A 21,506-nucleotide genomic window follows, 5' to 3' on the forward strand; every position below is an offset into this window, starting at 1 on the left:
CATTTTCTTCTTGTTTATCTTTCAAAGTAACCCCGCGTTCAAATGAAAGTCTCATATCTCCCAAGAGTGTTGAAAAGCAGGAAAGGCTGACAAGACTGAACAGAGAGGCAGGAAGGGGGAGAGAAAGCCAGGATCAGATTCAGGGACCTGAGTTCTGGTCCTGTCCTCCCACTGTGTGTGCTGTGTGACCCTGGGCAAGTTGCTCTCCCTCTCTGGGTATAAATTTCATCAGATGAGACAGGAAGGGGCTATCGCATCATCTCCTAGGAAGTCCTCCACTGGATGTCACTTCCTCGAGGCAGGGGTCTGTGTCACCCATGGCTGTGTCTCCAGCCCCAGGGCAGGGCCTGCCCATAGTAGGTGCTCAGTGAGGATTTGGGGAACTGAATCAAAATCAACTCGAGTATTGGAACAAAATCCAAATAGAAATGACAGGTAGAATGCTGGTGGCTTTGGACACTGTCCTCCCTCCACTCCCCTTCATCTGTTCGCTCTTCCTTCTGCTTCTCTCTCTCTCTCTCTCTCTTTTTTTTTTGGCTTTTTAGGGCCACACCTGTGGCATATGGAGGTTCCCAGGCTAGGGGTCTAATTGGAGCCCAGCTGCCGGCCTACACCGCAGCCACAGCAACGCCAGATCCGAGCTGCATCTGCAACCTACACCACAGCTCACGGCAATGCTGGATCCTTAACCCACGGAGCAAGGCCAGGGATCGAACCGGGAACCTCATGGTTCCTAGTCAGATTCGTTTCTGCTGCGCCGCAACAGGAGCTCTATCTGCTTCTCTCTCTTGCTTGTTCTCAGGTGTTTGAATTTCGCCTCCCTTTCTGTGCTCGAGTCCTCGCTCTTTTCTCTTTCTCATTGACCTTCTTGCTTCCTTTCCCTTCTGTCTCCTCTCTGTTCCTGCTTCGTTTCCTCTTCTCTGCCTTGTTCCGATGGTGGTGCTACCCCGCTGACCAAACGTTTCATTCTAATCAAGTGGGGAGCCAGTGGGTAAAACCGAGAGGTCCCCAAAGGGCTGTGAGCCGAAGGGCAACCCACCTGGGCAGGCCAGGCGCGGCTGGATGCGGAGCAGAAGGCCGTGCCCTCTGGTTTTACTTGGTCTGGGCTGAGGCCCTGCTTTGGTTCTCCTTGAAAGCTTCTGCGTGATTCGAACGTGTGACCAGGGTTGAGACCACTGGTCCGTGAGGAGAACGGGACACGACACAGACCGTCCCACAGAGGTGAACTTGGGCCGTGAGGAGGAGATGCTGCGGGGAGGGAGGGGCTCCACGGGGGAGGGTCGGGGAAACCACACGAGGATCTGGCCTTTAAGCTGAGCCCGGGGGCAACGTGGGCCCGGCAAAGGGGTCGGGAAGAGAGGTGTAGGCGCCAGGCACAGGGGGGGCAAGGCCCCAGGGCGGGAGGGAGAAGGTCCGTCCAAGGAGCAGCGATGGGGCTGGGGGCGGTGGGAAGCGTGGCAGGGTTGGAAACAGGAGAGCAGCCCGCCCCAGTTTCCATCTCTGTGCCATCGCCGGGCTGCTGAGGAGGGTGGAGGCGAGCCGCCGAGGGCCAGGTGTGGGGGGCTTCGTGAGGATGCAGCAGGTGACTGGCACCCTTCCCGGGAGGATGCACCAGGCAGGCAGGGGCACCGGCGCCCACACGGAGGGATAGAGGCCGGCGGGAACCAGGGTGGGGAGGGGACTCGGAGGCGCTGAGAGTGGAAGCCGGTCGAGGAGGGTCTGGAGCTGTGGGGACAGCCCTGCACGGCCTCCTGTGCCCAGTTTCAGTGTAAAGACGGATTCCTTGGACCAAGGGGGCCAACGGGGAACTTGCAGGTCCGAGGGGGCCTTTTAGGGGGTGTCCCTGGCTGCTGCTGGCAGGATGGGAGGGAAGCAGGAGGCCCAGTTAGGAATTGATGCAGGGGTCTGCTGAGAGCAGGTGAGCAGCTGGGGGACAGGTCGGGGAGGCGACAGGACATCATCTGTCCCCTCCATTTCCCCCGCCCCTGGAGGGGCGCCTCACCCACGGGAGGAGCTTAAGTGTTTGTCGAATAAACGCACAGCGAGTCAGAAATGTCTGCCTTTCTGCAGGTTCTGTCTGACCATCCAACTATCAAGCATTGATTAAGCACCTAGTGTGTACCAGGCTAGGGCAGTGGTACAGACCGAAGGCGCGTTTCCGTCCCGAAGGACCTCAGGTCTAGCAGGGAAGCAGGTGGAATGCAAGCAGCACCTGTTAGAACCGAATTAGAAGTACCTGGGGTGTCGGGATCCTGCTGGAGACCTGTCCCCCAGCCCTTCGTGGGTGGTAGCTGGAGCTGAGTTTTCCTGCCAGCCCCCTGCCTCCACTGCTATAGCCACAGTCAAGGTGCCTGCCTCTTACGTGCTCTGCAGGGGGAGGGGGTGTGTGTCACGCTGGGAGCTTCCCCACTGCCTCCCCCACTTGCCTTTGGGGGTGGGGTCCAGGGGAGAGGGGTACCGCCCAGAGAAACCTGGCTATGGCGTTTGGGGCATGTGGACAGCTGAGCCCCAGGACCTCCTGGAGGCCCTGGGCAGGCACACCCCCAAACCCTGCCCCCCGGGGAAGATACAGAGGGAACTTCCGCCCAGGAAAGAGGGGCCTGGAGCCTTTGATGTCACCCTGGGGAGCCCAGGGGCCTCTTGGCTGAGTAGACAAGCTGCTCATTGGAGCTCAGGTCCGAATGGGAGGCAGTTCGGGCAGTAGGCCCAAGATCAAGCAAGGAGGGCTTCTGACTCTCTCCTGGGGTCCTCGGGAGGGATTCAGGGGGGACAGGCTTGGAGGGAGCATGTCAGCCAGGGACACTGGCGGCTCTCTTGACTTCGTGTGTCCTCCTCAAGGATGGCCCGGGCCACGCTCAGGATGAGTTGCAGCCTCTGCCCAGGGAGCAGGCGCTGGAGGCCTGTGGAAGCCAAGGCTCCGACAGGGCGCCCGGACCATCGGGCTCAGCAGGTGCGTGGGGCCCTGAAGGGACTCGCCCCCGGGGGCTAGCTCGCTTATGACATCCTGATGACACAGTGCTGGGGAGTGGGGTGGCCGTCCCCACAGGACGTCTCCACCGACAGGGAGCTGAGGATCAGAGAGGCAGTGTCGCTGGCTCAATGCCACACACACAGCTGGGAAAGCGGGCTCAGAGTCTTCAGTGTCCAGGACAAGACCCTTGACTTTGGCTCCAGCAGACATTCGGGCTCACGGCCCCAGGCCTCGGGGGGTGGGGGGCAGCCTTGGTCCCCTCAGAAGACCATGGAGTGACCAGAGCTGTTCTGACCTGCCCCCCTGCCCTGGTGATGGCTCAGGTGTGAGACGAGCGTGAGGTCTGGGAGCTGCTGGGGCCAGAGATCGCCGCCCTGTGTGACCCACAGGGTGCGGGGCTGTGGTGGGCTTTGACGCCTGCATGGGCTTTGTGGTCAGTGGAGGTGGCTCCCAGAATGGGCTCCACCACTCTTCAGTGGCTGGTCATTCCCAGTCTCCCAGCCTGGGTCCCTCCTGACAGGTGATGGTGGCCGTCAGGCCACCTGGAGGGGCTCAAAGTCCCCTAAAGCGAGAAGTGCCATCTCATCTTAAGGGCAGGTGGCACTGCTGGTGGCCCTCATGGGAAAGCTTTTGGGAGGGTCTCTTTAACCCCTGGGTCCTGTCTCTTCCCAGGCCAGCCCTCCCAGGGATCCTGCACCTGCGTTTTGATGTCAGGCCCAGGGACCCCCGCGGACACGCTCCCAGGAGACCTCGCAGGATCTGACCATGCGCAGGTGAGGGCGGAGGCTTTCTTTCTTTTTTGTCTTTTTAGGGCCACACCCACGGCACGTACAAGTTCCCTGGCTAGGGCTCGAAATGCCAGATCTGAATCTGTGACCTACGCCACAGCTCACACCACCACCAGATCCTTAACCCACTGAGCGAGGCCAGGGATCAAACCCACATCCTCATGGATACCAGTCAGGTTCCTAGTAACCGGCTGAGCCACAGTGGAAACTCCCACTCAAGGTTTTCTGTGTGTCCAGGGCGCCAGCTGGGTCCGAGTAGTCCTAGTGTGTGTGTTGCACAGTGTGGCCACCGTGCAGGAGGTGGGAGAAGAGGTAAAGATGCTCAGGGTTTGGAAGAACTTTCTGGAAATCATTGAGGGGGAGATTTGAGGACAGACTGGAACACCCCAAGTCCTAGTGGGAGTGGGCAGGACGGGCGCCCCATCTGTGTGCCCGGGCCCGGCTGCCACGTAGCCAACCTCATCTCATTGAAACCTCCCACCACCCATGGGGCGAGAGCCCGGCCCCTTTTCCATCGAGGAGGAAGTCGTGATTTCCCAACCTCGTAGCCCCGGAGGGCACCAGGGTCCAGGGTCCATAGGCCACGCTCTGCACCACACTGTCCCCTAAGGGTCAGGGGCCTGGTTCCCACCAGCCCTGATGTGGCTCTGTGGTTCTAAAGAGAGAAGGGAGTTTCTACTGTTGCACAGGGGGTTAGGAACCTGACTGCAGTGGCTCGGGTCACTGCAGAGATGGAGGTTCAATCCCTGGACCGATGCAGTGGGTTACAGGATCCGGTGTTGCTGCAGCTATGGCATAGCTCCAATTCGATCCCTGGCCAAGGAACTTCCATATGCCACAGGTGCAGCCACAAAATACAGACAGACAGACAGACATAAAGACAGACAGACATATAGACATACAGACATAAAGACGGACAGACATATAGACATACATACAGACAGACAACAGACAGGCAGACATACAGACATACATGCAGACATCCCTACATACAGACAGACAGACAGCTTTGCATACAGACAGACATGTGTACATACATACACACATATAGACACACGTACATACATACAGACATGCATACAGACAGACATATAGACACATAGACGGGCAGACAGATGTACATACAGAGAGACAGACAGACAGACAGAAAGGGACCTTCCTCGCTTCCTCCCTTTCATTCATCCCCCCCTGCTCTGAGCTACCGTGGGTGCTGCATCACCCCCAAAGTGGGAAAAGAGCTGAGAATGGCCCCTGGACGGGGGAGAGCTTCATGGGAAAGCTGGACTCCAGTGGAGAATGGAGTTAGACGGACAGAAAGCCAGGGATGGGGCTGCCGGGGGAAGGCCAGGTGGGAAGACCCTCCGGGTAAGGGTGGGAGCCTGGGAGCGGCCACCGGGAGCAGGGGCTCTGGTCCCATGAGCGCCGAGGGCTCCCCACGAGCCTGGATGAGGTCAGCTTTCGGCTCCAGGGCCTCAGCCCAGCCTGGCTCTGTTCTCTGAGCGGGGCCAGTCTTCTCTCTGGTTAAATACATTGAATACGTGGATATAGAAATGTATTCAAAATTATCTATCAAACACCTCCTGTGTGCCCGGGACTGTTCTAGGCTATGTCAGCACCACCCAGCCCCACCCACTAGGCCTTCCATGGCCTGGCAGGGTCTGCATCTGTGCTGCCCAGTACTGTAGCCATGAACCACATGTGGCTTCTGAGCCCTTGCAGCGTGGCTGGGATGACTGCAGAACTGTTAACTTTTATTTCATTGCTTTGCATTTGAAGAGCCCCGTGGGGCCCCCGGCTACCATATTGGACAGTGCGGGGCTATGGGGGGGTGTAACCCAGTAATACACACAAGTATCTTCCAAGATGCAGGAGAGTGGAGGGTGCCGTGGGGACGGCGGAGAGCGCCAGTGGACAGGCAGTGGTGGAAGAGGTCAAGGAGGCCTTTTTTTTGTTTGTTTTTTGGTTTTTTAAGGCTGCATCTGCAGCATATGGAAGTTCACAGTCTAGGGGCTGCATCCGAGCTGGAGCTGCCAGGTTACACCAGAGCCACAGCCACGTGGGATCCGAGCCGGGTCTGTGACCTACATCACAGCTCATGGCAACACTGGATCCTGATCCCACTTGAGCGAGGCCAAGAATCGAACCCTCATCCTCATGGATGCTAGTTGGGTTCATTACCACTGACCCACAACAGGAACTCCATGGAGGCCTTTTTGAGGAGGTAACATTTGAGCTGAGATGAATGAAGCAGGGGAGTGAGCTATGAGAGCATCTGGGGGAAGGATATTCTGGGAGGAGGGAAGAGCAGGTGCAAAGGCCCTGGGGTGGCCTCAGGCTAGGTGTGTCTATAAGGCTGGGCGAGGAGAAGGGGTCAGGGGGTGGGGAGGAGCTCTGTGGGGCAGGGGCTGCTGCACACCTTATCTCTTCTTCCCACCCCTAGGTCACTCCCGAGCCCAGCTTGGGTGAGGAGATTCTTCTCATCTGGGACTGTCCCCTGGGGCAGTGCGTGGACGGCTCTCTCCTTCCTGTGGAGCTGGCCTGGATTTCAGAGCAGAAGCCAGCAGCCCCCCCAGCCCGGGAGTCCTTTCTTCTGGTGCAGACATCCATACCCACTCCCTGGGGGCGGCCTGGGGACCCAGCTCTCCTGCCGCTGCCGCTGCTGCCCCTGGAAGCTTCCCCGGAAGACCTGCAAGCCCAGCAGATGCTGAAGGTCAGACCCCCACCGGCTCCCTCAGCCACAGCGCCCACTGGCCGGGGTCACCGAGCAAGGAGTCTTGATGCTCGCCTCTGCCAGGAGTCCCCACATGCTGCAGATCACCGATTTCCCAGGACGGGGCCCGAGGATCTAAAAGAGTTGTGGAAGGAAGGAGGAGCCCCCGCCCGGAGACTGGAGATGCGGGCGAAGAGGACATGGGGCCGGAAGGAGGGAGCCCTTGGTGACAGGGGCCAGCCGAGCCAGGAAGGCGATGGGAGCCTGAGCCTGAGCCTGGAGGCTGGTGTCAGGGCCACAGAGGGCGCGCTGAATGAGACCGGGGCTTCTCGACCCCAGGCTGCAGCCCCCTGCCCTTGGTCCAAGCGGGAGCTTCCTCTGCCTCTTCTGCAGGGGGAGGCCTCGATGCCCACAGAGGGTCCCGAATCCTCGGGGAGGAAGGGGCGAGGAGGAGGAGGAGGAGGAGGAGGCAGGGGAGGCGGTCTTTCACCACCATCATCAGAGGCGGTCCCTGCAGCCACCTTCTCCAGGGCTCAGAGCGCCAGTGGGCCACCTCTCATGGGCGCTCAGCAGGGCAGAGCCAGCCGGAGGGTTCAGGGCCAGGAGGAAGTCCGCGTGGGGTCTGGGAATGCTCAGCTTCTGCCAGAGGAAAGCCCTGGGGAGCAAGGACAGGAGGAGGAGGAGGAGGAGGAGGAGGAGGAGGAGCCAGTGATGCATCTGGAAGGGTCCAGCCCCGCCCCCAGCCATGTCCACCGAGAGCCTGGCTCTGAGGACAGCAGGGGCAGGGAAACGCTTTTCTTCCTGGAGGAGGGGGGTCTGCCACCATCTCCTGGATTGGCTTTATCGCCCCAGGGGACGGAACCCACCAGTCAGCCTTGGCCTCCGAGCAAAGGACATGAGGGCTCTGCACTCACAATAGAGGAATTTGAAAAGGAGATGGAGGCTTGTTTCCAGCAACTCTCCATCCTGAAGCTTGGCAGTGGGGGACGTGGAGGGGCAGCTTCCTTGCTGGCAGGAGAGGCTTGGAGTTTTGCTCCGAGATGGCACAGTGGCCGGGAAGACGAGCATCCTCAGCAGGCTTTGGCCAACCAGGGTTTGCATTGCTGTTTTCCCGAAGAAGCAAAGCTGGAGATGCGTGGTGACGATGTTGAGCCGGGAGGGACGGAGGCCCTGGGAACCGAAAGTCTTCCCAGGCTGGGGCTGGATGGGGTGGGCCTGAGCCCGAGCCCTCCCGAGGGGTCCTCCCAGCGGGGTTGGAATGGGCAGGCTCAGCATCCGAGCACCCTCAGGAGAGCAAGGAGAAGGTTCCATCGGCTCATGTCTGGATTGAAGAAAGAGAGAAGCCAAGTTTTCCAGGACAACGCCAAGCTTCGGGCAGAGCGGGAGAGATGCTGCCGAAGACTGCGTGCCCTCGAAAAAGAGAGGGAGAGACATGTGAGCAAAATAGCCACTCTCGACCAGCAGAACGGCGCGCTGCTCGGAGCCATCTCGGACTTAAAGGGGGAGCGGGACCAGTGCGCGCAGGTCATCGCGGACCTCGAGGACTGCAACGGGAAGAGCTACCGCAGAATTTCCGAGCTCGAGGAGGAAAACGACCGATTGAGAGGGGACTTGGGGCGGCTCGGCAAAGCTGGGTCTGCGAGCATCAGAAAATCCAGAGGCGCGACGGAGCCCGTCACCCCGGAAAATGGGGAGCTCGGTGCGCTGATTTCGCAGCTCGGGGTCCGTTACAAAGAGCTGATAAAGGATGCAGCGCGGGGCATCGAGGACATGATCCAGGCCTTCCGAGGGGAGAATGAAGCCCTTCCACGCAGGATCCGAGTCCTGGAGCGGGAGGTGGCGGCGGGGAGCAGCCCAGAGGGGGTGCGTTTGCTGAGAGCCGGGGGACATCGCCAGGAGAAAAGCACAATGGCCGTGGACAGGGTGAACACTGTAGAAAGAGGGGTGCAGGTGACCCAGCTTTCAGGACAACTGACTGCAAGCGTCCCCGGGCCGCCCTCAGAGCAGGAAATGGGTCTGGCTGGAGAGTGGACGGAACCTCGTTTAAGCCTGGAAAATTCCAGACGGACTGCAGATTCTACTGCTCCATCTCTGGTCCGGGGAAATGCTGCCAGATGCAGTGCCCTGCAGGGAAGCTCCGATAGGGCAGGAGTGAAAGAAGCGCCTAAAAGACCGTGGTGTCCTGCAGACCAAGGACAAGCTCCGAGGTCCCCACACAGTGGCTTCCAGGTAGGTTGACTCTGATGGCTGTTTAATCATCTTACTAACTTTTTTTTTTTTTTTTTGGTCTTTTGTCTTTTTAGGGCTGCACCTGCAGCATATGGAGGTTCCCAGGCTAGGGGTCGAGTCAGAGCTACAGCTGCTGGCCTACACCAGAGCCACAGCAATGTGGGATCCAAGCCGCATCTGCAACCTACACCACAGCCCATGGTGACGCTGGATCCTTAACCTGCTGAGCGAGGCCAGGGATTGGACCTGAAACCTCATGGTTGCTATCTGGGTTCATTAACCACTGAGCAATGATGGGAATTCCATCTTACTAACTTTTTATATCACCGACCACATGCTTTACCCATGTGCCCCTAGCAACCCTAGGAGGGAGGGACAATCAGCTTCCCCATTTACCAGCTGAGAAGATGTAGGCACAGAGAAGTTAAGTGACTCACCCCAAATCACACAGCTTGGGGGACGGAGCCCAGACTCCACCTGGGTGGTCAGGCTTCATGGTCTTTATTCTTGCCTATGACTTAAGCTGCACGCCTGTCCCTCACTTAGGCTGTTCAAATCGGTATTTGGTGGGACTTGGTGGTGGGAGTGGGGTGTTTACACTTTAAGAGCAGAGCTCGTATTTTCACACCAAGTTTTTCAAGAAGCTCAAGTCGTAATTCTGCAGTTGAGTCTTTTTCTGTATTTATTTATTTACTTGTTTATATTGAGATGTAATTGACATCGACTGTGACTGACATTGTGTAAGTATAAGCGGTACAACGCATTGGCGTGATACATTTATACGTTACCATCTGATCACCACCAAAGCTTTAGCCGACACCTCACGCTGTGCGTTGCGTCCTGAGAGGAGGGGCCGTGGGCTTTAGAACTCAATCAGTGTTCAAACCCAGCTCTACACATGCTAGTTCTATGACTGCTCTGAGTTGTTCTCCTCATCCCTGGACACTGCTTGCCTTTCAGGACTCCTAGGATGAAATGCTCGTGTAGGGTTCCCGTGGTCTCCAATGTCTGTAGGATATTTCGAATTGAGCCCTTTGTATACTTTCATGTCTATTCTCTCTGCCTCTCTGTCTCTCCAGTTTTTTTTTTTCCTTTATCGTTGGTGTTCTGTCAGTTTTCTACCATGCAGCAAAGTGACCCAGTCACACATACACATATACATTCTTTTTCTCACATTATCCTCCATCCTGCTCCATCCCAAGTGACTAGATATAGTTCCCAGGGCTATACAGCGGGATCTCATTGCTTATCCATTCCAAAGGCAATAGTTTGCCTCTGTTGACCCCAGATTCCCAGTCCATCCCACTCTCTCCCCCTCCCCCTGGGCAACCACAAGTCTGTTCTCCAAGTCCATGAGTTTCTTTTCAGTGGAAAGATTCCTTTGTGCTGTGTATTATATTCCAGATATAAGTGATATCATATGGTATTTGTCTTTCTCTTTCTGACTTACTTCACTTAGTATGGGAGTCTCTAGTTCCATCCATGTTGCTGCAAATGGCATTATTTTGTTCTTTATTTTCTCCTTTTTCCACTGTGTACATATACCACGTCTCTCTCTCTCTCTCTTTTTTTTTTTTTTTTTTTTTTTTTAGGGCCGCACTTGTGGCATATGGAGGTTCCCAGGCTAGGGGTCAAATCAGAGCTGCAGCTGCCGGCCTACGCCAGAGCCACAGCAACGCGGGATCCGAGCCATGTCTTCGACCTACACCTCAGCTCATGGCAACACCAGATCCTTAACCCACTGAGCGAGGCCAGGGAGAGAACCCACAGCCTCATGGTTCTGAGTTGGATTCATTTCTGCTGCACCACGATGAGAACTCCTATACCGCCTCTTCTGAACCCATTCATCTGTTGATGGATGTTTAGCTTGTTTCCATGTCTTGGCTGTTGTGAATAGTGCTGCAGTGAACATATGGGTGCATGTGTCTTTTTCAAGGAAAGGTTTGCCGGGTTATATGCACAGGAGGGGGATGGCTGGGTCATATGCCCGTTCTATGTTTAGTTTTCTGGGGAACCTCCATACTGCTTTCCACAGTGGTTGCACCAATTTACATTCCCACCCACAGTGTAGGAGGGTCCCTTTTCTCCACATCTGCAGGAGGCCAGGTCTGGCTGCCGGGGTATATACGCCCCAAAGGAGATGGACACGTGTCAGCGAATGCGCACGGAGACAGCCTCTTTGTCCCTTCTTTCAGGGCGCTGGACTGCCCACATTTTATTGGCATAAGTGGTTGATTATATAGACAGTTTCTAACTACAGATTGCATCATAGTGTTAAAAGTACATTGGTTAACTTTTACATGGTACAGCAGCTTTTAAGATCTTTGTTTTAACTACATTTAGTGAGTACAATTTAAGGGCAGTTAGGTACAATACATCACGTGGAAAGGGGGAGACTCAGTACCAACCATCCCATGGCCAGCCAGTCTCCACAAGTTGAAGAGGTCACAGACACAAGAATTGGGCATTCCCAAATCTTGTTTTTAGGCTGGTGCTTATCTTTAAAGCGTTATGGCAGGGAGACAGCGTAAGAAAATATAAACCAACTTAACTAGCTATCACTTAAAAGCTTCTATACCTCATAGCTAGGTGTCTTTTGGTCAGGAATAATATATGTCTAACTTCTATGGACCTCATCAAAATCCTAACTCTAAAGTTTACTGTGTACCTAGTTAGGAGAGAAACACTAGGTTTTTAATTAGGTTGGATTTGAAAAGGGGCGAGTCCTCCAGGATGAAATGCTTATTATGTTACTGTTGTAACTTTGTTAAATCACACATCACCACGGGAAAATAAGAATAATAAGTAAACAATCAGGGAGGACTGAGGAAAACTGAATAACAAGTAAAACAACAGGAAAGACGAGGTCACCCGAGAAACAACCCATGTTCTCCGACACAAACATGGACATTGTTTCCCCAGGGAAGCCCCAATTCTTCCCCATCAACATCGAAGTGAGAGCCGTGTAACCTGAGGCCTGCCCTCGGCCTGTACCGTGCAGGCAGGCTTTCATCCTGACCAGAGGCCCACCTTCGGCTTCACCGTTCAGGTGAGCTTCCGTCCTTGGGTAGGAACCTGCCTTCAGGTTTTCTGCCGTCAGGCAAGGTCCTTTTTTCGAGTCCTTGCATCTCCTCGACTCCCCGCACACATCCTCTCCAGCAATTGTTATTCGTGGACTTATGAATGATGGTCTCTCCAATTTTATCAATCATTTCATAGGATCATCTTTCGGTTTTGTTGATTTTCTGTCTTCTTTGTATTTTACTTCATCGGTAGCTGCTAATATCTTCATTATTTCCTTTCTTTTGGTCTAATTGGCTGTTCTTTTTCTGGCTTCTCGTGTTGGAAGTTCAGATCACTGATTTTCGACTGCTCTCCTTCTGTGATCTGTGCGTTCACGCCTGCGGTTTCCTCGATAAGCACTGTTTCAACTGTATCCCACGCAGGTTGACATGTTGTACTTTTTGTCTGTTCAGTCCAAAATAGCTTCTGATTTCTATCATGATTTCTTCCTTGGCCCATGCATTATTTAGAAGCATGTTGTTGAATTTCCAAGCATCTGTGGAATTTTTAAGTATGTTTTGTTACCGATGTCTGATTTTATTTCACTGTGGCCAGAAAACATGCACTAGATTATGCTAATCTTTTGAAATTTCTTGAGATTTGTTTGCTGGACCATGTTATGACCTATTTTGGTAAATTGTCCATGTGCGCTTGTAAAGAATGAGTGTTCTGTGGTTGCTGAGTATTAATTAGGCCGAGCTGGTTAATTACGCTAATCAAATTTTCCATGCTCTCTCACTCATGGGTGAGTTTTCTACCTGTTTTGTCATCTACAGAATAGTCTCGTGACATCTCCCACTCCGAGTGTGCACTTGCTAATTTCTTCTTTTGTTATGTTGGTGTTGATTCATATGTTTCGAAATTATCGCGAGATGCATACAGATTTAGGGCTGTGATGTATTCCTGCTGAATAGATTCTTTGCTCATTATGAACTAGCTTTCATTATCTCTCACTCCTTTTCCCCTAAAGGTGACTTTTTCTGATACTAAAGTTAGTGTTGTCATGATATACAACCTTTTTTTTTTTAATTTTCACTTTTTATTTTTTTTAGGCTTTTATTTTTTCTATTATAGTTGATTTACGTTGTTCTGTCCATTTCTGCTGTACAACAAAGTGACCCCGTCATACCGTGACACAACTTTTTTACACCACTCATCTTTCAGCCTGTAGTACACGTATGTTTAAATTAGGTTCCTTAGAAACAACATGTAGTCGTTTGTTGTTTTTTGGTTTTTTAATTCAGTTCAGTTTGACATCGTCTGGATTTTAGCTGGAGTGTTGGGTCCCTTTTCATTTCATGTTCCTGGTAATGTAATCGTCTTTGTGTTTCGCCTTCCTGCCGTTTCTTCTATTTGTCTGTTCTATCCTATTGTCTCGTATTCCTTCATTCCTACCTTTGTTTTTGGTACCTGTCAGTACACTATCTTCTGGTTTTCCATTTCTTCTCCATTAGCTTATTTTGTTACACCTTTCAGTGTCATTCTTTTAGTTGGTTATCCTAGAAATTTCAAAATGTATCTATTAATTGCTAAAATTTATTTTAAACGAGTGCTTTTATCGTGTCTCAGAAGATGCAAAAATGGAGTTAATGGTTTAACTCCATTTCTTCCTTTTCATCTTTGTTACTATTTATGTTCGTCAACTATGTTACTTTGATGGATAATATACTATTCATTCTTCTTTTTTTTTTTTTTCGGCTGCGCCCATGGTATACGGAGATTCCTGAGCCAGAGATCAAACCCACGCCGCAGAACTGACCCAAGCCACAGCAGCGACCCAGGCCATAGCACTGACAATGCTGGATCCCTAGCCTCATGAGCCACCAGGGAACTCTGTTGTTTGTTCTTTCTTCTACTTCTGTGGGTCTGTTTTACACCTGCCTGAAGAACTGGTTGCTTCTTGTCATCAGGGTCTCCTGGTGATGAATTCTCTCAAATTTCTTTTTATGAAAACAGTTTTTCAACTCCACTTTTAAAAGATTTTTCCCCTCTGGATTCAGAATTTTAAGTAAGTCACCCTCTTGTGACACTTTAAATGCCTCATTCCGTTGTCTTTTCTCTCCCATAGTTTCTGTTCAGAAATGGAGTAATTTGTCTTTTTTTTCCCCCAGAAAGAAATGTGTCATTTTATCTTGGACTATTTTATTTTATTTTATTTTATTTTATTTTTTTTGTCTTTTGTCTTTTTTGTTGTTGTCATTGTTGTTGCTATTTCTTGGGCCGCTCCCGCGGCATATGGAGGTTCCCAGGCTAGGGGTCCAATCGGAGCTGTAGCCACCAGCCTACGCCAGAGCCACAGCAACGCGGGATCCGAGCCGCATCTGCAACCTACATCACAGCTCACGGCAACGCCGGATTGTTAACCCACTGAGCAAGGGCAGGGACCAAACCCGCAACCTCATGGTTCCTAGTCGGATTCGTTAACCACTGCGCCACGACGGGAACTCCCTATCTTGGACTATTTTAAAGGTTTGCTCTTTATCTTTGGGCTTTGCCAATTAGATGATTATGCATGCACATGAGGTTTTATTTATGTTTATTCTGCTCAGTTTTTCTGAACTTCTTGAAACTGTAGGTTTAGGTCTTTAATCAGATTTGGAAAATTATTGGCCCTTGGTTCTTCAAATACTTTGTTCTATTTTTCTCTCCTCTCCTAGAGATTTTTTTTCTTACTATACCCCACCTCTTTTGAAACTGTTCTGTTTTTTCCTTTTTTTCCCCTTTGTGCATCAGTTTGAATTCTCTGTTCACCTGTCTTTTAGTTCCCTAATCCCATGCTCATCTGTGTCCTGTCTTCTAATAAATGCATCCAATCATTTTTAATTTTCATTTCTTGTATTTTGAAGTTCTAGAATATCCCTTTTATCTTTTTTAAAAAAGATTCTGACTCTTTGTTGAAATACTTTATCTTTGCATTCATTTGCCTGTAGCTTTTCCTATGTTTTATAAAATACATGATCATAGATAATTGGAAGGTCTTGTCTGCTACCCTACTATGTGCATCGTCTCTGGGTCTGTTTCTATTGACTCTGTTATTTCTCGGTTAAGTCTCATTTTTCGGCTTCTTCATGTGACTGGTAATTTTTTTTATGTTGGACATTGTGCAGAACATGTTGTAGAGATTCCTGCTGATTAGCTTCCTCTAACGTTGAGTGAGTTTTCTTCTGGTAGGTAGGTGAATGATCAGCAGTCCATGTCATCCCTGGGCAGGTTTATTTCAAGTTTCCCCTCAGTCTCAGGGCTTGATTTTACTTCTAACATGGTGGTCCTTCTTCTAGGATATAGCCTTTCAATGATAACGGCTGAGCTCCCAGAGCAGTCAGCAAACTCTCCCTTTGGCTTGGCCAGAGCACTGCCATCTTTGTAGCGGTGTGGGATCTCTTTAGCAACTGACCTCCCCACGGCTGTTCTCTGCAAGGCCTCAGAGTCTTGCACCATGCTGCACCATTTAGGATTCAGCCAAGGACCCAAGAGTTTTCCAGGATGGTATCTGGATTTCTTCTCTGCATCTCTCTTTTCCCTGTTACTTTTCCCCACAAATCCCAGATATTAGAACATCCCTGAACCTCAACCCCAGTCTCTGATTCCACCCAGCAGGACCACCACATTCAGCTTGGGATCTTTTTCCCTGGAGCATGGTTTGGAAAAGGCTCCCAAGAGAAATCCAGGGAGAATATTGAGCTCACCTTGTCATGCACCCTTTTGCTCAGGGATTGTAGCCCTGCATGGGCTGCCATTTAAAGTCTCCAAAGAATTGTCTCTATACATTTCTCTCAGCTCTGAGAGTTATCAGCTCCCAGCTAGTCAGACCTGGTAGGAACTGGAACTCCGAGGAGGTGAATATCGAGTGGAAGCTTTCAAAGTTTGAAAGGAGCAGCGGATGAAGAACATTCCAGGCAGAGAGGGAAGCGAGTGGCTAGGCCCTGAGGCAGGAACAAGCCTGGAGGGTTGGAAAAAGCAGAAAGTAGGAATTCCCATCATGGCTCAGTGGTTAATGAACCCAACTAGGATCCATGAGGATGTGGGTTTGGTTCCTGGCCTCTCTCAGTGGGTTAAGGATCCAGCGTTGCCCTGAGCTGTGGAGTAGGTCATGGACACGGCTTGGATCCCACATTGCTGTGGCTGTGGTGTAGGCTGCCAGCTGCAGCTGTGATTTGACCCCTAGCCTATGCCATGGGTGAGGCCCTAAAAAAAAAGAAAAAAAAGAAAAAGCAGAGAGTAGCCAATGTGGCTGGATCACGGTGGGCCTGCGTGGGGTGCGGCATGAAATGAAGATGGTAAAGTGGTTGTGAGAAAGAAAGACCACAGGAGGCTTTGCAGGCCCTGGTCGTGACCGTTTGAGATGCAGTCGGAAACTATTGGAGGGTTTGGAGCAGAACAACCTCAATGAATTTCAATCATGGAAAGATCGCCATCTGCAGTAAAGACACAGGGACAACAGTCCAGAGGGTTTTGCCAAGAGATGCTCCTAGATGAGAGAGGAGTTTGGAATAAAACAAAATAGGCTGTTCCAGACCAAAGCTAGAGTCGGAACAAATGCAGTGATGCTTAGTGGGGCAGAAGGCAGAAGGTGGAGTTATAGTCTGAACCCTGGGCTCTTCAGTTATTGCTGGATGCGTCCACTGTGTCTACAGGCCTAGATCCTTGACCCGCCCCTCCCCAACCCCCACTTTCCCCTGGGAACTGCTGCTTGCCCTCCAGGTCTTGCTTTGGGGCATCTCCCCCCATCCCACCCCTGGAGGGGTTCAGTGCAAAGGCAGGCGGCTCAGCACACCTCTCCCCAGCGCCCCATTCAGCGATCCCACTTTGGTGGCTGGCAGTTGGCTGCGAAGGTATTTACGCCAGGGGATTCAGCGCGCACTGCATGTCCCTGTGCCCCTTCCTCCCTGGGGAGTGGTGGTTATACCTCTGCCACCGTACCCCTGGGTGGCAAGGGTGCCTCTGATTTAGGGTCTTCCTGAGGCTCTTGCCCGCCTCCTGGCTTCCCCTCACCATGCCGTGTTAGCGATGTCAACCTCCCCCACCAGACAGAGCTCCCCAAGGCCGTGGTCACCCTGGCTCCCAGCCCAGGGGCAGCATGTGGCTGGAGCACGTGCTCCTGATTCTGTTAGGGAGCAAGGGCATTGTGGGTGATCCCCAGGGGTCGCCATGTGGGCAGGGCCACCACGCACCTGCTGACTTAGGATGCCCTGTGGCATGGAATACTACTCAGCCATAAAAAAGGACATACTGCCATTTGCAGCAACGTGGATGCAACTAGAGAGTCTCAGATTGAGTGAAGTAAGTCAGAAAGAGAAAGACAAATACCAAATGATATCACTTATGTGTGGAATCTAAAAAATGCCACAAATGAACTGTCTTCAAAACAGAAACAGATCATCAACATGGAGAGCAGATTTGTGTTGCCACGTGGGAGGGGGAGGGAGTGGGATGGACGGGGAATTTAGGATTAGTAGATGCAAACCATTCCGTTTATAATGGATAAGCAATGAGGTCCTGCTGTACAGCACAGGGAACTATATCCAATCTCTAGGGAAAGAACATGATGGAGGATAATATGAGAAAAAGAATATAAATAAATATGTAATATATATATACACATATGACTGAGCCACTTTGCTGTACAGCAAAAATGGACAGAACATTGTAAGTCAAATATACCTTTAAAAATTTTTTTTTAAAAAGAATACCCCATGGTCACTCTCTCAGGATGACGGGACAAAGCCCAAGTCACGGCAGAGGATGGAGGTAGCCAAGGCACCAAACTCCCCAGAAAGGCCAAGTTGTTTTGCAAGTCTTAGAAGTGGATTTTTACGGAATTGTTCAGAGCACCCATCTGCTCTTGACAGGGCCCAGCCTGTGAATCTCGGGCCCACGCTCTGTGAATTTCTATTAATTAAAAATAAATCACATTCTGCTCTCATATTCTTTGCTGACAAGAGAGAGGCTGATCAGCCCCCGAGGCACGTGATGCTGCCCTCTCACCCTCCCCGCATCCTCTCCCCACACAGCAGCCTGGGGTCCCCCTCCCACCGCCTCCCTGGGTCAGGAGAGATGACTTTCGTAGGCTTTCGGATCCCAAGGTGGGAGTTCCCATCGTGGCTCAGCGATAACGAACCCGACTAGCGTCCATGAGCACGCAGGTGTGCTCCCTGGCCCCACACGGTGGGTTGAGGATGCAGCGTTGCCGCGAGCTGTGGTAGATTCAGATGCGACTTGGATCTGGCGTTGATGTGGCTGTGGCACAGGCCAGCAGCTGCAGCTCCAATTGGACCCCTACCCTGGGAAGTTCCATATGTCGTGGGTGCGGCCCTAAAAAGCGAAATAAATAAATAAGTGAATAAATAAATTCCCAGGGTCATCGCTTTCAATGAGAGCTGGACCTCCAGACCAGGAGCCGGGGTGTTGGAGATGCCTCTGAGTTCCTGGACTTTTCTAATTAGCCGGGCTGTCCGGCCCAAGGCCACCTTAGTCGTGAGAACCAAGAGCTTAATGATGCTCAGGCTCTTGACATAGAAAGTCCCCCTCTGAGGCTCTCGGGGGAAGAACCAGAGGTGTCTCAGGCATTCTCGGGTGTACCAGGCTCTTTGTCCCAGCCCCAGGTACAGCAGCAAAATCCTCGAATAATCCGGGCATTCAACATGCACAGAGTGTTAGGCGTGTACTAACGACAGGGTTTTTGACAGTATTTAATGATACGGAAAAGACCCATGACATGGTATTAAGAGAGGAAAACAGAATAACGACATATACACAGCATTTAAATGTTACATAGGAAAATCTACCTGTGTATGTATATGTATGTGCCTACCTGTGTTATGGATGTGCGTATATAAGTTATTAAAAATAAAAATGTAGGGTCTAGAACTACTGGGGGCAGTAGCACGACTCCTATGGTCACTTGTCGTTGGACCGCACTCCCCTCGGAGGTACATGAGCCTCTCCCATCTGACTTTCTGCCCTCCCAGAAATTCCCTATGGATATTCCTGCGAAACCTGCTCGTGTTTGACCCCGGATGAGGGAGAGGCTATTTTTTTCTGATGCAAGAAATGTTTTGGGGAAATACGGTAGCTTCCCGTTTCCTGTAAATGCATGCAGCTTTCCCGTGCCGAGCATCTCAACTGGCTCCGAACATTCGATTTCATTCATCGTGTTGTGTTTCAGGAGAGGGGTGACGGACATCCATTCAAACAGACTCTGGGGAACTATGCCATTTCGCCTATTTTCCATATGCGAAACAAAATTTTTTTTTTGAAAATAACATTCTAGAATGTTATTCTGAGATTCCCTAGCCCCTCTCCAACTCCCTCTCCCAAGAAACCCAGCAGGGACCACACCCGATCGGAGCACGTGGGTGAAAGGGTCACAGCAGAGAGATGACAGAGGGAGAGTAATGATGGTGATTCTGGCTCGTAGTTTTGGGCGTGATCTCTGTTACTTTAGTTTATGAAATTTCCTGAGCATGAGAAAAACGTAAGCAGGAAAAAAAAAATATGAAGGCAAATCGATACTGTCTGCTGGCTGACAGATGACTTGAAAGCTCAGCCAAAATTGCCTTCAACTCTGATTCCACAGCATCGGGACCCAGAGGCCGAGGCTTCGGAGGAGGACCTCGGGCTGCGTGTCAAGCAGCTGTGTCACCAGGTGCGGACCCTGCAATGCCAGCTCCGAGACCAGAACTCAGCACACCGGGCCCTGCAGGCCTCTTTCGAGGAGGCCACCGGTCTGCAGGGAGAACTCCAGGGCAAGGTAGGCTGGGCCCACTCTTCCTGCCCCGCCTGGAAACGACTGTTCCCCCACCCAGGACAGCTTTGAGGATAGACAAGGGAGTTAGGTAAGAGCTCACGGAGCCTCTCCAGCAGTTTATAAGGGTTTGAATATTTTGAAAGTGCAGAACAGTGGGAAAGAAAAGCCTGTAATCTGTCCACCCGGCTCAACCCCAGTTAGATCTGAAAATAGCAACACATGTGCAGGGCTTTTTCAAAAGACAAATGGTTTGTCTTTAAGTTTTCTTGACGTAGAGTTGATTTGCAAGGTTGTGGTCGTTTCTGCTGTGCAACAAAGGGATTTTTCAGATTCTTTCCCCATATGGATTATCACGGAATATTCAGGAAGCTCCCCTGTGGCAAAGGAGAAGGTCTGGCGTTGCGTCAACTGTGGCGGTGCAGGCACAGCTGTGGCATGGGTTCAGTCCCTGGCTGGGGAACTTCCACATGCCACGGGCGCCAAAAAGAAATATTTAATAGAGTTCTCTGTGCCGTACAGCGGGTCCCCGTTGGCCAGTCCTTCCATGTAGCACAGCGCGCATATGCCGGTCCCAGACCCCAGTCCATCCCTCCCCCACCTGTCTGTCCCCTTTGGTAACCGTAAGTCAAACAGTCTTTAGATGTTATGTAAATAAAAGTCCTTTCTCTGCAGGAGTGAACTGGGTGAGAATACAAAAAGAAACAGGGAGTTCCCTTCGTGGCTCAGCAGAAACGAATCTGACTAGGATCCATGAGGACACGGGTTCGATCCCTGGCCTCGCTCAGTGGGTTAGGGATCCGGCATTGCCCTCAGCTGTGGTGTAGGTCACAGACATGGCTTGGATCTGGCATTGCTGTGGCTGTGGTGTAGGCCGGAGGCTGCAGCTCCCATTCAACCTCCAGCCTGGGAACCTCCATATGCTACAGGCACGGCCCTAAAAAGATATAAAATAAAATAAATAAGGTAACAGGAGACTTGGAATTGTTTAGTATCTTGTCTGTGGGGATGGGGACAGGACAACATAGGTGATGAAATTGCATGGAACTTGACCCGCACACACACACACACACACACACGCACACACACACACACACGCACGCACGCACGCACGTACACTGGAGAGCTCCAAATAAGAACAACGGAGCGCATCCATGTCGATACCAGGTTGTAGTGAGTCAGAGTTTTGCAAAAGGTTCCCACCGGAGGAGCCCTCCAAAGAGTACAAGGGACCTCTCTGTATTATTTTTTACAACTGTATGTAAATCTAAAATTATCTCAATCCTTTCAAAATGCAATAAAATAAACCATTATATAGGCTAGAGAAACAGCAAGGTCCTGCTGTTTAGCACAGAGAACTATATTCAACATCCGGTGATAAACCATGCTGGAAAAGGACATTTAAAAGAATTAATCAGGAGTTCCCGTCGTGGCCCAGTGGTTAACGAATCCAACCAGGAACCATGAGGTTGCGGGTTCGGTCCCTGCCCTTGCTCAGTGGGTTAACAATGTGGCGTTGCCGTGAGCTGTGGTGTAGGTCACAGACAAGGCTGGGTTCCCGCGTTGCTGTGGCTGTGGCATAGGCCGGGGGCTGCAGCTCCGATTCGACCCCTAGCCTGGGAACCTCCATGTGCTGCGGGAGCGGCCCTAGAAAAGGCAAAGAGACAAAAAATAATAATAATAATAAAAATAAAATAAAATAAAAGAATGAATCACTGCTGTACAGTAGAAATTAACACAACATTGTAAATCAACTATCTTTCAATAAAATAATTTTCTCTCTCTATCTCTTTCTTTTTTTTAAATTGTCTTTTTGTCTTTTTAGGGCCCCGCCCGTGGCATATGGAGGTTCTCAGGCTAGGGGTTGAATCAGAGCTGTAGCCGCACCACAGCGCCGCAACACCAGGATCTGAGCCTTGTCTGTGACCTACACCACAGCTCACGGCAACGCCGGATGCTTAACCCACTGAGCGAGGCCAGGGATCGAACCCACAACCTCAG

General features: G+C 51.5%; 1 protein-coding gene across 3 annotated transcripts in view; it reads left to right on the forward strand.

The window, feature by feature from the left end:
- C8H4orf50 (chromosome 8 C4orf50 homolog) overlaps positions 1-21,506 on the forward strand; it is a 66,322-nt gene that overhangs the window by 23,215 nt on the left and 21,601 nt on the right. For all 3 annotated transcript variants that reach the window (XM_021100975.1, XM_021100974.1, XM_013978516.2), the window contains exons 4-7: positions 2,839-2,950; positions 3,644-3,744; positions 6,200-8,698; positions 19,338-19,511. In XM_021100975.1, the coding sequence (XP_020956634.1) occupies positions 2,839-2,950; positions 3,644-3,744; positions 6,200-8,698; positions 19,338-19,511 (2,886 nt within the window). The remainder of the gene's footprint in view (positions 1-2,838; positions 2,951-3,643; positions 3,745-6,199; positions 8,699-19,337; positions 19,512-21,506) is intronic.

Source organism: Sus scrofa, chromosome 8 (assembly GCF_000003025.6).
Source record: "Sus scrofa isolate TJ Tabasco breed Duroc chromosome 8, Sscrofa11.1, whole genome shotgun sequence".
Taxonomy (NCBI): Eukaryota; Metazoa; Chordata; class Mammalia; order Artiodactyla; family Suidae; genus Sus; species Sus scrofa.